The following is a 17,824-nucleotide window of genomic DNA, read 5'->3' as shown; positions in this document are numbered from 1 at the left end:
TCTTCTCCTTTGGGACTCCGAATTTGAGGTAGGGATATCCTACTCCTCTCTATGGGTTTTGTCTTTAAATTTTGGTATTTTGAGATGTTGGGCTTAGTTTGGTAATTTTGTGAAAGTTTGGGGCTTTTGTGTAATTTTAAAAAAGTTGGGGTTTTATTCATAATAAACCTAGATGCATGTTTGGCATGGAAAAATGGAATAAATGTTAATTCATTGATGGAAAATGGGACCTAAGGGTTGAAATGGTAATTATGGAAATTAGCCTAATTACGTTGATTAATTAATTGGGATAATTAATGGTGAGAAATGAGGAAATGAAATGTTGATTGAATATCCATTTGTGCATTTATATTCTGTTTAGAAATAACTGCTTGGGCTATCGGTGGAGGATAGTCGTGATTGTTGTAGACAATGCATGATGATTAGGTAAACTGAAACTAATCAATGAAATGTGTCATGGAACTTGACGGTTGATAGAATACATTAATTGTATGTATTGGGTGATTGTATATAGAACCAATGTGTTTGTATACGTTATGTGTAGAGGAGGAGATAGGGGATGTACTCCGCGGTTTAGGGGAAGATAGGGGATGTACCTCTAAACCGGATAAGTATTGGGAGAAGATAGGGGATGAACTCCGTAGACACAGCTCATATGCTTGTCTAGAGAAGTGAAGATAGAGCTCATATGCTTATCTTTGTGAAGTGTGGATACAGCTTATATGCTTATCTGTGAATGTGGGATATTGTTGTTATACATATCTGTTGAGAATGTGGATATAGCTTTTATGCTTATCTGAATGTGAGATATAGTTTTTATACATATCTGTGGAAATGATGATAGAGCTAGCATGCTTATCTGTTGAAAAAGGGAAAATGAAAGGTAACTTAGACTCATAAGTTGTATGACATAAATGTGTAATTTATGTGGATGTATCAGTGTTGGCCATCTATCAATTGCTAATATTTTAGTCATTGTCCATGGTTGGTTTAGTGTATTTCTACTGGGCTGTGGCTCACCCTATATGGGAATATCATTTTCAGGTGCAGGAAGCATGCCACCTCCAAGGACATAGCTGGGAGGCTAGTGGCGGACATACTTTTGTCGCTTAACTTTTGATGTATTACATGTAACTTCAAGCCTAGGGCTTAATGTGTAAACGAGTTAGTACTCTTTTGTTGTAACCAAGTGTTAACTTGGAAAGTTGTAAGCCCGTAGGGCATTTTGTTATGATGTTAACATGTAATACTTAAGTAATGGAACTCTAATGAATAAAAGAATGTGGTTAGTTTATATGTAAATGCACGTCTTATCTGATGGGTTTATTGTTGTTATTTTGAGGGCGTTACAAACAACATCTCGTTTCGTTCATCGTATTTGTAAGAAACTCTCTCGTCTCCCTCTGGCTCCTCCTCCTCAACTTGTCGGTTGCCGCCACCGCCGTCGCTAGCCTTGTCGGTCGCCGTCGATCATCCTCTCAGATCGCCGATTTGGTAACGGGTAAGTCTCCCTTTCTCTTTGCTCTCTTATTTACTCTCCAGATTTGTTTCTCTTGCTCTTCTATTTACTCTCCTTTTGCTATCCAGGTTGTGGGCATTTTTTTTAATATTATTTTTTGATCTTGGAGTGCAATGACCACAGTTGTTTGTCTGTATTAGTTTAGTTTGGACTGACTAATATTATTTTGTGTTAGATTGTGGCTGTTCTTATTAATCTCTCCTGTTGAAATTGTGGAGATTTTAGGTATATAGACATCTCTCAACCACATCGCCCGAAGCAATCTCTCTCTCTCTCTCTCTCTCTCTCTCTCTCTGCGTTAACATTTGAAGCTGGTTCTCTCTTTTTTACTTTATTTTTCTGTGCTTCTTATCTGTCAATTGTCTGGTTTTTACCGATCTATTCATATGTTTTTGGTTTATTGATTTATTTCCATGTCTTAGAATCTCTCCATCTATTCCTCAGAAATTCCATATATTTCTATAGGTGAACTTGTTTATTAGGGGGGAAAAAAGAAAAAAGAAACAAAAAACTCCAAAAACTAAAAACTAACCGGATGAGGTTTTTCTTTTTTTTTCACAGTTCCAGAAATATTAATAAATTTTTTGAATTCTCAAAAAATAATATTTCATCTTTTTCCAAATGCAACACTTTGCCAAACGTTAAGACTTTTGAAGTGCAATGTTATATCTTTGCTATTAGTTCAAAGTTGTCAATTCATTCCTCATTCTTTGTTTTAGGTAGTGTTCTGCTGTCACCTTTCTTAAAAAAGGATTTGATTTATGAAACATTATTTGAGAGAGGTAAAATGTCGCAGAGCAACTGTGATCATCGTGATAAATGATTGTTTGATGTTATAGATTTTTTTTTTTTTGGATTTATTGTCTCAAAATCACATACGATACGTCAACCTATATTTCTTTTTATATTATTTGGTGTATTAAGGAAATGAATCATTATCAATATCTTTTTTGGAATTGAGGTTGTTGCGGCTGGTGAGCATTACAAGATTTCTTTTTGTCCTTTTTCACTCAACTAAAATGCAGGTTTGTTCTTTTTATTTTTGTGTCATCAGAAAAATAAGGCTCGACAGCAGAGGTGGTAAAATGTTGAGCACTAGGGATCGAAATTTACCTGAAGATGTTGTGAATGAGATACTCTCAAGGCTGCCCGTGAAATCCCTATTGCGATTCAAATGTGTGTGCAGGTACTGGTACACTCTAATTAAAAATCCTGATTTCATTAGCAAGCACTTTAACCAAGAAAACAATAATGGTCGTCTCCTTGTTCATCATTATATTTCCGACATTGATAGATATGCTATCGCTCTTTTCCCTGATGAAACACTTGCTGGCATACCGCCTTTACATGAAAATCTTGATCATCTACAGATCCCAGATTGTATGGGAGATGTTGTTGGCCCCATTGACGGCATATTTTTGGTATACACTTGGTATAGTGATGGCGACCGTATGGCTCTGTGGAACCCTGCTATGAGAGAGTTTAGACGCCTCCATGTACTCGAACCAATTTTTCCACCAAATTTTCATGCCATTAGAAATGTAGTTGGATTTTGGTTGGATCCATTGACTAGGGATTACAAGATTATTTGGATTCGCAACTTTTATGAAGTGATTGGTGATGAATCAGGTGATGAATGGGATGATGACATATATTATCCTTATTATGTTGTTGCAGTGTACACTCTAGGTAAAGATTCATGGAGACATTTCGATCTTCTTACGATGCCTACACGTCGTTCCATCTATAATTCTTTATGTGCCACATGCATAAATGGAGCATATTATTGGCTGTGTAGTGTAGTTAATGATGCTAATCGATATGGCATCCTTTCATTTGACATGAGGCTAGAGGAGTTTAGAGAGATAGAGGTGCCTGCTAGTACTAAACATAAATGGGGGTCTCTTTCATTGTACAACGGTTCTATTGGTTTGTTCTTTTCTCAAACTGATTTGACTTTGGAATGTATTATTGATATATGGGTGATGGAGGAAGAAGGGTGTTGGATCAAACTAGTAACAGTAAAACCCTTTCCAGAAGTTTCACGTCCGTGTGGGTTTTGGAAGGAGAAGGAGCTTTTCTTTGAAACTCGGACGAACGAGCTGGTGTTGTTCAACCATGAAACTCATGAGATTAGAAATCTTGAAATGTACGGAGATGGCGGTTTTCTTGGGGTTTGGGCTGTTTGCTACAAAGAGAGCTTAGTTTCATTGTTCAGACAAAATGATGAGGATGGGAGGAGGTGCTACCAATTCTCTGATGCGGTTCATGACTTCTTTAGGAAACCAGAGCCCAGCGTTTAGGGAACCAAATCCAAAATGAACTATTATTATTGTTATCTGATTGTCCTCTTCGGTTTCCCTTTCTTTTTTTTCTTTTTTTTTTTCTTTTTTTTTTTTTTTTGTAGGTTGTCTCGTTGGTTTATTTTCTCTCTTCTGAAAATTTGTACTTTTTTTATGGATGTTGAAATTAATAAATCAAAATTATATATGTTGACCTGTCTTTACTTTTTATTATTTTTTGGAAGAGTAATACTACATCTCCTAATTTCTACCCCCGAACTCCCTCGAATGATAACAATTTATTTTTTGCCATATCATTAGGTGAGTTTGGAAAAATTAGGGGATGGAACATTTTCACACTTTTTATCTCAATCTCTTTATTAATTAACTAGTAGGTATTTTGTGCGATACATGATAATTTATTTTTAAAATGAAAAATTAATTTTGAATCTTAATGTTTTGTGTAGAAAAATTCTAACAATTGAAAGCCAAAGTATAAATAGATTTGCTAATGATTGATAAAAATTTATGTCACTATGTAAAAGGCTTATAAAAAAAATTCAAATAATTTTTTAAAAAATTGTATTTTTAACTTGAAATCAAATCATCATTTGTATTAATCTAATTTATCAAAAAATTATGAATTTCACTTATATCAAAATATTTTTTTCTGAAAAAAATAAAAATAACTAAATTTTTTATAATATATATAAATTATGACTTGATTATAACTCATGGTGTATTATTTTGATTATTAATTGAAAAGATTTTTACTAATTTCTTTTGTTTTTAATCATATCTAAAGTGATATATCAGGTCTTTAATTATATCTTAAGGTGGGTTTACTCAAAGGTAGGATAGTAAGAGTTATTCACATTGATGCATAAAAAATTATAAATTCAAATCATAAATAGTGTTTTTAAAAAGAATTAGGCACAAAATCTCTATAACCTTAATAGGCTCAGTTCTTAAAAGGATTCTGATTAATTATATGACACATCATAATAATTGTAAATTTTTTATTCAAGCTAAATTATTTTTGCATGCATATTTTGGCAGAGCTAATGAAGGTACATTATCAATAATATTAAAATTTCAAAATTTTTATTTGAAAACTACTCAAGAAACATGCCTTAAATATATATAATTATTTTTGATGAATCATTATTCTTTAAAATAATACTCTTACTATTTATCATTTGGCATTTGTTAAAAATTTAACAAAAAAAAGTATTGAATTCTATTATCTCAATTAATCAATATTAAATTAGACGTTACACGTGTATATAAATTATTTCTAGAAATGACTGTCGGAACCTTTTGTTAGTAGTTTATCCGAGTCGAATAGAGCGAGTTAACTGGGACAGACAGATATTTGAACAGCCCTAAATCCCAGATTGTCAATCCGCCTGCCCCACTCCCTCAATTGAGTTATCAGATTACAAGTATTTTTATAGAATTTATAACTAAATAATTTTTTTCCAAATAAATAAAGAAATGATGAATAAAAAGTAAATTATCATTAAATGGATATACATGGACACCTGATGAAAGTAACACATTGGCCATTTATTAGTCTTGTAACTTTCTGCTAGAATCAATTAGGCCCAACAGAGCCCAACCTCTAAGATCTCCAGTGCAGCCGATGTTCAAAGTACACTGTTGTTGCCTTTCTTGTAATTAGGGATGACAATTTACATAATCACATAGAAAAATGAAAAGAAATGGTGACAAATGCTCTATAAATGCATTTGTCCCTAACATTTGTTACTTATCTTTAAAATATTTAATAATTTTAATAACACATACCTTAAAGACACATATCAATAAGTTTTAAAATATTATACATTTTGCAAGAAAATATAAAATTTTCTTAACCTATGTAAACAAGAGCTAATATTTATATTTCAGAAATAGATCAATAGTTAGAATTTGCCCAGTTGTTCATATTTTAATTTGATGAACTCCTCTCACGTGTGGAATGATTTAGTGTACATTATTATGATCAGATTTTAATATATAGTATATAACATGCGTACATGTTACTACTATCTAGGCTAGCTTTTGCTTCATTGTTCTTGGACATGAAAAGTTGCAATTACTAGATAGTTTGTCCAAAACATGAGAAATTATTCAAGAATTTGTTTTTTCTTGGGGTTTTTTCCTAAGAGTGAACATTTTCATTATTTAGGGTCGATTATCACAACAGCGGGAGAGATTGATGCAGATGTGGCCCATAGGATTAAGGCGGGATGGTGTAAGTGGAGAAGTGCGTCTGGGGTATTGTGCGATAAACGAATACCCACTAGACTAAAAGGTAAGTTTTATAGAACGGCTATTAGACCAGCTATGTTGTATGAGACAGAGTGTTGGGCAACCAAGAAACAACATGCAGATAAGATGAGTGTGACTAAGATGAGGATGCTAAGGTGGATGTGTGGTAAGACTAGACAGGACAAGATTAGGAATGAGTGTATTCGGGAATGGGTAGGAGTGGCACCGATAGAAGATAAGTTGAGAGAGAATCGTTTGAGATGGTTTGCTCATATTCAACGGAGACCAACAGAGGCAGTAGTGAAGAGATGCGATGTTGTAACGGTAGATGGAAGTGTTAGGGGACGGGGTAAGCCTAGATTAACGTTGACTAGCGTTATAAATAGAGATATGAATCTACTTAATTTGACTAATGAAATGGCCTTTGATAGAGCCGCGTGGAGAAGAATGATTCATGTAGCCGACCCCATTTGATGGGACTTAAGGCTTGGTTTGGTTTGGTTTGGAAAGAAGAAAAAAGAACTAAAGAAAAATCAAATTCTTGAGTTGGATAGTTAGGTATGGTGAGCCTATTTTGGGGCATGTTATAAAAATATTAATACAAAAAATTGAGATGGTTGGATATTAGTAGTTATATTTTTATATCAAATTTATCTTTAAAAAATAGACAGAAATATAATTTTAATAATAGACCATTCTTTTTTCATTTGGTGTATTAAGGAAATGAATCATTATAAATATCTTTTTTGCAATTGGGGTTGTTGCAAGTGGTGAGCATTACAAGATTTCTTTTGGTCCTTTTTTCTCAACTAAAATCAATAACAAAATTGTACTTTTTATTTTGTGTCATCAGAAAAAATAAGGCTCTTGCCGCAGAGGCAGTAAAATGTTGAGCAACAGCGATCAAAATTTACCTGAAGATGTTGTGAATGAGATACTCTCAAGGTTGTCCGTGAAATCCCTGTTGCGATTCAAATATGTCTACAGGTATTGGTACACTCTAATTAAAAGCCCTGATTTCATTAGCAAGCACTTTAACCAGGAAAATAATAATGGTCGTCTCCTTGTTCAGCATTATATTTCCGACATTGATAGATATGCTATCGCTCTTTTCCCTGATGAAACACTTGCTGACATACCACCTTTGTATGAAAATCTTGATCATCTACAGAGCCCAAAAGATATAGGAAATGTTGTTGGCCCCATTGACTGTAACGCCCTCAAAATAATACATAAAATCCATCATTTTAGACTTGCAATGATATAAGAGGAATTAACACCTTTCTATTTACCAGAGTAGTTCTTACAGCAATATTACATGTTAACAATAAAAGCAAATGCCTTAGAGGCTTACAGCTTTCCAAGTCAACACTTGGTTACAAAGAGAAGAGTACTAACTCTATACAAAATAAGCCCTTGGCTTGAAATACATGTAATACAAACAAAATAATCAAAAAGAGCCTTTTACTCCCAGAACCATCCAAGCTATGTCCTTGGAGGTGGCATGCTACCTGTACCTAAAAATGATGTCCCATAAAGGGTGAGCCAACGTCCAGTAGAGATATGCTAAACACAACATGAGCAGTAACTAAGACATTAGCAATTGATAAATGTTTGACTCACATAAGCCAATTCATACACCATTTTCATTGCATGACAACTGTGTCCATGTTTCCTTTCATTTTTCCATTTCTTATCACATTCTCAATTCATGACTATGGCTCATAACCTGGCCAACAATTTAATAGTAATTTATACTAAACATTTCCCATTTCACAATAGATAAGCGCACTAGCTATATCAACTCCTCGATAGATAGGCATACAAGCTATACCAACATTCCAACAGATAAGCATATGAGTTGTATCCACACTTCAACAGATAAGCATATGAGCTATATCAACACTTTCATAGATAAGCATATGAGCTATATCAACACATTAGCTGACAAGCATATGAGCTGTGTCAACGGAGTCCATCCCCTATCTTCTCCCATACAGTATCCGGTTTAGAGGTCCATCCCCCATCTTCTCCTAAACCGTGGAGTACATCCCCTATCTCCTCCCATACACATAACGTATATACACATAGGTCATATGCATAATCAATCAATACATAAAGTTAATGTATTCTGTCAACCGTCATACTCTATGACACATCTAATTGATTAGTTTTAGTTTGCCTAATCATCATGCATTGTCTACAACAATCAAGACTACCCTCCACCGGTAGCCCAAAGCAATTATTTCTAAACAGATAAATAATACATCAACAGATAATTTATCCATATTTCCAAAAGTGAGCGATTAACAAATCCAACTTCACTATTCCATCTCATAATGAACCAATTTCATTATATTGAACTCAATTTCACAAATCCATAACTTTCCCAAATTAATTATACCAATTAATTTATATACAAATTAGGGCTTTCTTCCCATTTTCTCAATATTAACCCAATGGTTCAAATATCAACAACCAACAACAATAACTTCATTTTGAAACCCAAATTACACATTTAAGAATCAAAATAACAAAACCCTCTTTCATAACTTTTGAAACCCTAAGTCCCAAAACCAAACCATCTAAACAACATGCTCAAAATCTAGGTCAAAACCCATAAGAGTGAGTAGGAATCCCTACCTCAAATTCGGAGCTCAAAGGAAGAAAATGACGAAACTCAAAGTGCTCCAAAACTCAATATGCTAGGATCAAAACATAGCCCTCGACGATCAACACAACTTTTGTAAAGGCCCAAGGTGAGGAAATCACTCATACTAGATCAATACCTAGAGAGAAGTTGAGGTTCTAGTGAGAGAAGCTCTCCAATGGTGTTTTTGAAAAGTAAGAGAAAGAAATGGAGTTGAAAAAGTGATCCAAAAAGTCGGATCTCGGAGTGATATACTCGTCGCCCCACTTGAGCATGGAAACCCCTGCTCGAGCGTCACTCACAGACTCCTGCTCGAGCGTCCAAACCGCCGCTCGAGCGCCGGATACATGCTTCCAGAACTTTTGCAGAACCAGGTCCCCGCTCGAGCGTCAAACTCCCCGCTCGAGCGTCACACACACAAACTCCCGCTCGAGTGTCCAACGCTGAAGAGGAAAATACTGGGAGATGGATTTTCTCACTCGAGCGCCAAAACCCCCACTCGAGCGGACAGGCCAAAATATGGGCAACTACTTTTGGTTTCTAAACTCAACCAACCTGTTTCAAACCTGCCCAACACAACCCAAGACTCAAAGAGTAAAGGATGTAAACAAGATATACACAACAACCAACTCCACGGAACCTAAGTCCGGACACAACAAATAAAGAAAGGGAAGCCGGGATCGCTATAACCTCCCCCCCTTAAAGAATTTCGTCCCCGAAATTAAATATGAGTTTTCAAAAACAAGTTTTCTCCATTCCCAACAATATTACAACATAATGTTAAACAACCCGACCCATTACCGGTCAATTTCATCTCTTTTCAAGAGGCAAATCACAATATATAAAACAACCTGCATTATCAACATGCATTCCTTTGAAATTTGAAAATTTCATCACATTTTCCATAATTCCATAACACATGCAACATTAATATCATGCTTGCATTTCCACAACATACTTAACATACACAATGTTAACACAAACTTCCATTTTGAGGCAAGTTCCAAAGCATACTTCCATAAACCAAAACATCTACAATGTTTCACAACTTAAGACATATATAATGCTCTTAAAGTTCGATAATATTACAAAATTTCAATGCATGATTACATATCAACAAACATGTCTGGATATTTCTCGCGGACCTCCAACTCACGTTCCTAAGTGGCTTCCTCCACTCCGTGATGTTTCCACAAAACCTTTACCAAGGGAATGGTCTTGCCTCGCAAGACTTGATCCCGCCTATCCAAGACTCGAACCGGTCTCTCCTCATACGAGGCATCCTCATCTACCTCTAAATCGGTCCAATCCAACACATGGGACGAATACGGCTCATACTTCCGAAGCATGCTAACATGAAACACGTCTTGTACCCCGGACAACTGCGGTGGCAAAGCCAAGTGGTAAGCAACCTCCCCAATCCTCTCAAGGATCTCAAAGGGACCGATAAACCAAGGGGATAACTTCTCACTCTTCCCGAACCTCATCAAACCTCGCCTAGGTGATATTTTCAAGAAAACATGATCACTCGTCTCCAATGCCAAAGGCCTCTTCCTACGGTCGGCATAACTCTTTTGGCGACTCTGGGCTGTAACAAGCCTCCTACGGATAAGCTCCACTTTCTCCGTCGTCTATTTAACCAACTCCGGGCCCAACAAAGGGGCATCACCCACCTCGGCCCAACAAACTGGAGACCTACACGGTCGGCCATACAAGGCCTCAAACGGTGCCATACCGATACTCGACTGAAAACTGTTGTTGTAGGCAAATTTCACCAATGGTAAGTGTCTCTCCCACGTCCCACTAAAGTCAAGGACACAACCCCGAAGCATATCCTCCAGGATCTGAATAGTACGCTCGGACTGCCCGTTAGTCTGAGGATGATAAGCCGTACTAAAGGTCAACTTAGTACCCAAGGCACTCTGCAAACTCTGCCACAACCTAGCAGTAAAACGAGGATCTCTATCTGAGACGATCGTCACTGGGACCCCGTGCAACCTCACTATGTCCCGAATATACAAGTCGGTAAGGTGATCTACCGAATCTCTCACGCGCATAGGGATAAAGTGCGCCAACTTAGTCAACCGGTCTACAACCACCCAAATAGCATCACTACCCCGCTGAGTCCTCGGAAGACCCACAACGAAGTCCATAGTGACATGCTCCCACTTCCACTCAGCAATAGGCAAGGGTTGCAACAAACCCGCTGGCCTCTGATGCTCGACCTTCACTTGCTGGGAAGTAAGGCACTTGGACACGAAAACTGCCACATCTCTCTTCATACCCCGCCACCAAAACTGGCGACCCAAATCCCGATACATCTTAGTGCCTCCCGGATGCACCGCAAGACGTGAATGGTAAAACTCTCGGAGTACCTCCTCTCGGCAAGACTCCGGCACGAACCAACGGTCTCGGTATCTCACACTCTGGTCGGGATACACAGACAAACCCTTCTCTACCTTCCCACTGGAGATCTTCTCTTGGAGGGATTCTACCTCAAGGTCACCTCTCTGTGCCTCTAACACTCTAGCCACAAGTGTAGGCTGTGCAATAATAGAAAACAAGGCCGCAGCCTCAACAGATTCGCCCAAAAGCAAATCAAACTCGTCGAGTGCACCCAACATCTCCCATTCCCGGATGGCTATACAAGCTACATCACTAATGGATTTCCTACTAAGGGCATCGGCCACAACATTGGCCTTTCCCGGGTGATAGTGTAACTCAAAATCATAGTCCTCAATGAACTCCATCCACCTTCTCTGCCTCAAATTGAAGTCTCTCTGTGTGAACAGATACTTCAAACTCTTATGGTCCGAGAACACCTCGAACCTCACACCATAAAGGTAGTGCCTCCAAATCTTCAAGGCAAAGATCATTACCGCTAACTCTAGGTCATGTATAGGGTAATTCTTCTTGTGTATTTTCAACTGACGTGAGCCATAAGCTACCACTTTCCCCCTCTTGCATCAACACACAACCCAAGCCCTCTCGTGAGGCATCACAGTAAACCGCATAACCCAAACCTCTCTCCGGAATAATCAAAACCGGAGCGGTGGTCAATCTAACTTTCAACTCCTGGAACGACTTTTCACAAGTCTCACTCCATACAAACTTGACCCCTTTCCGCGTCAATCTAGTCAACGGTGAAGCCAGCCTGGAGAAATCCTTCGCAAACCGACGGTAATACCCAGCTAATCCCAGAAAACTGCGGATCTCAAAAATGCTCTTAGGCTGTGCCCAATCTTGCACTGCCTCAGTCTTGGATGTATCAATAGACACCCCTTCCCCAGAAACCACATGGCCTAAGAACTTGACTTCTCCTAGCCAGAACTCACATTTCCCAAATTTGGCATACAGCTTATGGGCTCTAAGCAATTTAAGCACCACTCTCAAGTGTTCCTCGTGCTCCTCCTCAGATGGCGAATAGATAAGAATGTCGTCCACGAAGACGACCACAAAGCAATCCAAGAATTCCTAGAAGATCCGGTTCATCAAGTCCATAAAGACTGCCGGTGCATTGGTAAGCCCAAATGGCATTACTAGAAACTCATAATGGCCATACCGCATACGGAATGCCGTCTTCGGAATATCCTCCTCCCTGACCCTCAACTGGTGGTAACCCGATCTCAAATCTATCTTAGAGAAACAACGGAAACCCTTCAATTGGTCAAACAGATCATCTATACGGGGCATAGGGTACTTATTCTTAACCGTAGCCCGATTCAACTTTCGGTAGTCGATACAAAGTCTCAAGGCGCCATCTTTCTTTTTAGCAAAGAGGGCCGGTGCTCCCCACGGCGAAACACTAGGGCGTACAAATCCCTTATCTAGCAATTCATGGAGCTGAATCTTCAACTCACTCAACTCAGCTGGGGCAAAACGATAAGGTGCCATAGAAATCGGCACCGTGCCGAGCACTAAATCAATAGAGAACTCTATCTCTCGGTGAGGTGGCAAATTAACGAGATCCTCGGGAAAAACATCCGAATACTCACAAACCACCCTCGGCAATACAATCTGGGTCTCATCACACTCACCACTCATAAAGCTAGCAAGTAGACCACTAAGCTCACTCCGCTCTCACGGATCATAAACCGGTGGCAACACACTACCAACCCGATCCCCTAAGAAATGGAAACACTCCCCGCTCAAGGTACATACCGTGACCCTCTGGCGGTAGTAATCAATAACTGCCCGGTATGACGATAGCCAATCCATACCCAAAATAACATCAAAACCCTTCATGGGCATAACTACAAAAGGAAACGGAAGCCTACGATCGGTGACCTCTATATCACAACCTCTACATCCGTGTTTCAAAATCAATTCACCCCCAGCAGGTGATACAACACATATAGAAGATGCTAATAGTGCCAACTCCAACTCCAACACAGATGCAAATGTAGCAGATACAAAAGAATGAGATGCACCCGTATCAATCAACACCCTAGCAACCGAGTTGCAAAACAGAAAGGTACCTCTCACCACTGATGGAGCCGGTACTAGGTCCTACGCGGTAACAGCATACATGCGCCCTGTAGGCCCCTGATCCATCTGCTCACCTCTAGGAGCAAAAGACTGTTGCACAGACTGGGATGACGAAGCTCCCGGATTGGCCCTCGAGGCCTGCACAGACTGAACTGGCTCATAACTCTGCTTCTGCCTAGAACCAGACGCTCCTAAAGTGGAACTCAACTGTGGGCAGAACCTCTTTAGGTGCCTAGGTTGACCACACTGATAGCAAGACAAAGGCTGGCCCCTGCCTTGACTCTGGACCTGAGGTCTAGCTGAAGAAGAAGCAGCTCACTGACCCCTCCCTTCTGCGGGTAAACCGAAGACTTGTGACCCAGTTGGCCACATGTAAAACAAGTCAAGCCTCCCTAATTACCTCTCCCGGAGCCTGCACTCTGCATTGGAAAGGTCGATCTAGCCAAACCACCCTGAGACTGCTGAGGGTTAAAACCCCTCTGTTTCCTGCCATCACCCTGACTATCTTGGCTCCTCTTGGAGCCTCTATGCTTCTCATCATCCTCCTCCTACATCATAAGCTCCATATGAGCTGCAGCATCCACTAAACGTCTATACTCTCGAATGAAAGATCCTTCAACCCTTAGCTTGAGTCCACGCCTTAACTTCCGCTCAAACTCAAAGCAACGGCATTCCTCAGACGCCACAAGCTCAAGTGCAAACCTGGACAAACTGGTAAATGTAGCCTCAAACTCGGCCACTGACAAGCCCTGCTATTTAAGCTAGCAGAACTGTTTCCTCAGCTTCTCTCTAGCAGCTGAAGACAAGAACTTCTCCTGGAAGGCATCTACAAAAGGCCCCCACGTACCACCAATACGGCTCTTCTCGTACTTCCACCATTGACCCGCATCTCCCTTAAGCTGGAAGGATGCCAAGGTCACCTTCAATGCTCCGTCCTCGATGCCAAGCATCTCGAACGTCTTACTCATCTGCTCCAACCACTCGTCAGCCTTAAGTGGCTCTTTCGGGTCCCCAACAAACTCGTCCGGGTTAGACCGGAAAAACTCCCTCTTCAAGAAAGAAGTCCCTACCTCAGCAACTTGATTCTCAGCTCTGAGAATACCCAAAGCTCCTGCTATCTCTCGGGCCAAGGCACTCATGGCCTGTTGACCCACTGGCTTGGCCACATTGGCCTGGCCAACTCCCTCTTGCTGTTCCGGAATCTCATCCGGTAGAGGCATCTCCTACCTCCTAGGCCTACCACGCCTACCTCCCCGTCCTCGTCCTGGCATCCTAATAAAGGTAACGAAGACGTTAGCACATTTATAAATGTGCCGAAACTAAACACTCGCGTCCTAATGCATGGACAACTGTAATTCACTCCACGTAAGCACATAAACACATAAACACTTACGAATTTCATTCCCGGATAATGATAGTCCCGAGGCGTTACTAGAGTTCCGGTTATAAACAGTATTGATCAAGTGCTTTTCCAACAACACTCACAGAAACCCAAGGATCCAATCAACATCCTAGAAATTAAATCTCATACCCAAATAGTCACATAAGCATGTTATCACATAAGCACATAACATTACATCTAAATCTCTAACCAAGCGAGACAAACCCATTGTGATACTAATCACTTCCCATGTACCCAAAGTATTCGAACCCGGTACGCTCTGATACCAAGTTGTAACGCCCTCAAAATAATGCATAAAACCCATCATTTTAGACTTGCAATGATATAAGAGGAATCAACACCTTTCTATTCATCAAAGTAGTTCTTACAACAGTATTACATGTTAACAACAAAAGCAAATGCCCTAGAGGTTTACAGCTTTCCAAGTCAACACTTGGTTACAAAGAGAAGAGTACTAACTATATACAAAATAAGCCCTGGCTTGAAATACATGTAATACAAACAAAATAATCAAAAAGAGCCTTCTACTCCCAGAACCATCCAAGCTATGTCCTTGGAGATGACATGCTACCTGTACCTGAAAATGATGTCCCATAAAGGGTGAGCCAACGCCCAGAGATATGCTAAACACAACATGAGCAGTAACTAAGACATTAGCAATTGATAAATGTTTGACTCACATAAGCCAATTCATACACCATTTTCATTGCATGACAACTGTGTCCATGTTTCCTTTCATTTTTCCATTTCTTATCACATTCTCAATTCATGACTATGGCTCAGAACCTAGCCAACAATTTAATAGTAATTCATACTAAACATTTCCCATTTCACAATAAATAAGCACACTAGCTATATCAACTTCTCGATAGATAGGCATACAAGCTATACCAACATTCCAACAGATAAGCATATGAGCTGTATCCACACTTCAACAGATAAATATATGAGCTATATTAACACTTCCATAGATAAGCATATGAGCTATATTAACACATTAGCTGACGAGCATATGAGCTGTGTCAACGGAGTCCATCCCCTATCTTCTCCCATACAGTATCCGGTTTAGAGGTCCATCCCCCATCTTTCCCTAAACCGTGGAGTACATCCCCTATTTCCTCCCATACACACAACGTATATACACATAGGTCATATGCATAATCAATCAATACATAAAGTTAATGTATTCTGTCAACCGTCATACTCTATGACACATCCAATTGATTAGTTTTAGTTTGCCTAATCATCATGCATTGTCTACAATAATCAAGACTACCCTCCACCGGTAGCCCAAAGCAATTATTTCTAAACAGATAAATAATGCATCAACAGATAATTTATCCATATTTCCAAAAGTGAGCGATTAACAAATCCAACTTCACTATTCCATCTCATAATGAACCAATTTCATTATATTCAACTCAATTTCACAAATCCATAACTTTCCCAAATTAATTATACCAATTAATTTATATACAAATTAGGGCTTTCTTCCCATTTTCTCAATATTAACCCAATGGTTCAAATATCAACAACCAACAACAATAACTTCATTTTGAAACCTAAATTACACATTTAAGAATAAAAATAACAAAACCCTCTTTCATAACTTTTGAAACCCTAAGTCCCAAAACCAAACCATCTAAACAACATGCTCAAAATCTAGGTCAAAACCCATAAGAGTGAGTAGGAATCCCTACCTCAAATTCGGAGCTCAAAGAAAGAAGATGACGAAACTCAAAGTGCTCCAAAACTCAATATGCTCGGATCAAAACGTAGCCCTCGACGATCAACACAACTTTTGTAAAGGCCCAAGGTAAGGAAATCACTCTTACTAGATCAATACCTAGAGAGAAGTTGAGGTTCTAGTGAGAGAAGCTCTCCAATGGTGTTTTTGAAAAGTATGAGAGAGAAATGGAGTTGAAAAAGTGATCCAAAAAGTCGGATCTCGGAGTGATATACTCGTCGCCCCGCTCGAGCGTGGAAACCCCCGCTCGAGCGTCACTCACAGACTCCCGCTCAAGCGTCCAAGCCGCCGCTCGAGCGCTGGATACACGCTCCCAGAACTTTTGCAGTACCAGGTCCCCGCTCGAGCGTCACACACACAAACTCCCGCTCGAGCGTCCAATACTGCAGAGGAAAATACTGGGAGATGGATTTTCCCGCTCGAGCGGACAGGCCAAAATCTGGGCAACTACTTTTGGTTTCTAAGCTCAACCAACCTATTTCAAAACTGCCCAACACAACCCAAGACTCAAATACAAAGAGTAAAGGATGTAAACAAGATATACACAACAACCAACTCCACGGAACCTAAGTCCGGATACAACAAATAAAGAAAGGGAAGCCAGGATCGCTATATTGACGACATATTTTTGTTGCACATTCCTGGGTATTACAGCAACAATGACCATATGGCTTTGTGGAACCCTGCTATGAGAGAGTTCAACCGCCTCCATGTGCTTGAACCTATCTTTCCCTTGAATTTTCATGCCCTTACAAGTGTGGTTAGATTTGGGTTGGACCCATTGACTAGGGATTACAAGATTATTTGGATTCGCAACTTTGTTAAAAGGATTGGTGATGAAACATATGATATAGACTATCCTTATCATGTTGCTGCAATATACACTCTAAGTAAAGAATCGTGGAGACATTTCGATCTTCTTACAATACCTAAAGACCGTAATATCTATAATTCTTTGTGTGCCACATGCATAAATAAAGCATATTATTGGTTGTCTGGTTTGGATTATAGTGAACGTAGGATCCTTTCATTTCACATGCGGCTGGAGGAATTTAGAGAGAGAGAAGAGCCTGATCATCCTGAACCTCAATGGGGGTTTCTTTCATTGTATAGTGATTCTATTGGTCTGTTCCTTTGTCAAACTGGTGTGATTTTGCAATCTATTATTGATATATGGGTGATGGAGGATGAAGGGTGTTGGACCAAACTAATAACAGTAAATCCCTTTCCAGAAGTTTTTCTTCCGCCTGAGTTTTAGAAGGAGGAGCTTTTGTTTGAAAGTTAGACGAATGAGCTAGTGTTGTATAACCATGAAACCTATGAGATGAGAAATCTTGAGTTCTACGGATGTGGCAATGCTCTTGGGCTTTGGGCTATATGTTACAAAGAGATCTTAGTTTCAGTGTTTGGACAAAATGATGATGAGGGGCTACCAATTCTCTAATGTGGTTCATGACTTCTT

At 39.3% G+C, this 17,824-nt stretch overlaps 2 protein-coding genes across 7 annotated transcripts; both read left to right on the top strand.

Moving 5' to 3' along the window:
- The first annotated feature begins 1,351 nt into the window (after positions 1-1,351).
- LOC114284514 (putative F-box/kelch-repeat protein At3g22730) lies at positions 1,352-4,009 on the top strand. Of its 6 annotated transcripts, none has more exons than XM_082898318.1 (3): positions 1,352-1,501; positions 2,595-2,705; positions 2,890-4,009. In XM_082898318.1, exons 2-3 carry the CDS (start codon positions 2,694-2,696, stop codon positions 3,820-3,822), a joined length of 945 nt encoding a protein of 314 aa, XP_082754444.1. In that variant the 5' UTR covers positions 1,352-1,501; positions 2,595-2,693; the 3' UTR covers positions 3,823-4,009. The 6 variants fall into 6 exon arrangements, with proteins under 6 accessions (XP_082754444.1, XP_082754443.1, XP_082754440.1 ...); XM_082898317.1 differs by having other exon boundaries at positions 2,592-2,705; XM_082898316.1 differs by having other exon boundaries at positions 1,363-1,501; positions 2,574-2,705.
- Positions 4,010-6,961: 2,952 nt separating this feature from the next.
- Positions 6,962-17,620, top strand: LOC145803486 (F-box protein CPR1-like). The gene is made up of 2 exons (XM_082896767.1): positions 6,962-7,221; positions 17,017-17,620. The coding sequence occupies exons 1-2, from the start codon at positions 6,962-6,964 to the stop codon at positions 17,618-17,620; spliced, it is 864 nt and encodes a 287-aa protein (XP_082752893.1).
- The last annotated feature ends 204 nt before the right edge of the window (positions 17,621-17,824 follow it).

The sequence above is a fragment of the Camellia sinensis genome, chromosome 12, assembly GCF_055761805.1.
Source record: "Camellia sinensis isolate YWXY chromosome 12, ASM5576180v1, whole genome shotgun sequence".
Lineage (NCBI taxonomy): Eukaryota > Viridiplantae > Streptophyta > Magnoliopsida > Ericales > Theaceae > Camellia > Camellia sinensis.
Note: the sequence above shows the minus strand (reverse complement) of the source record. Positions and strands in the feature narration are given on the sequence as shown.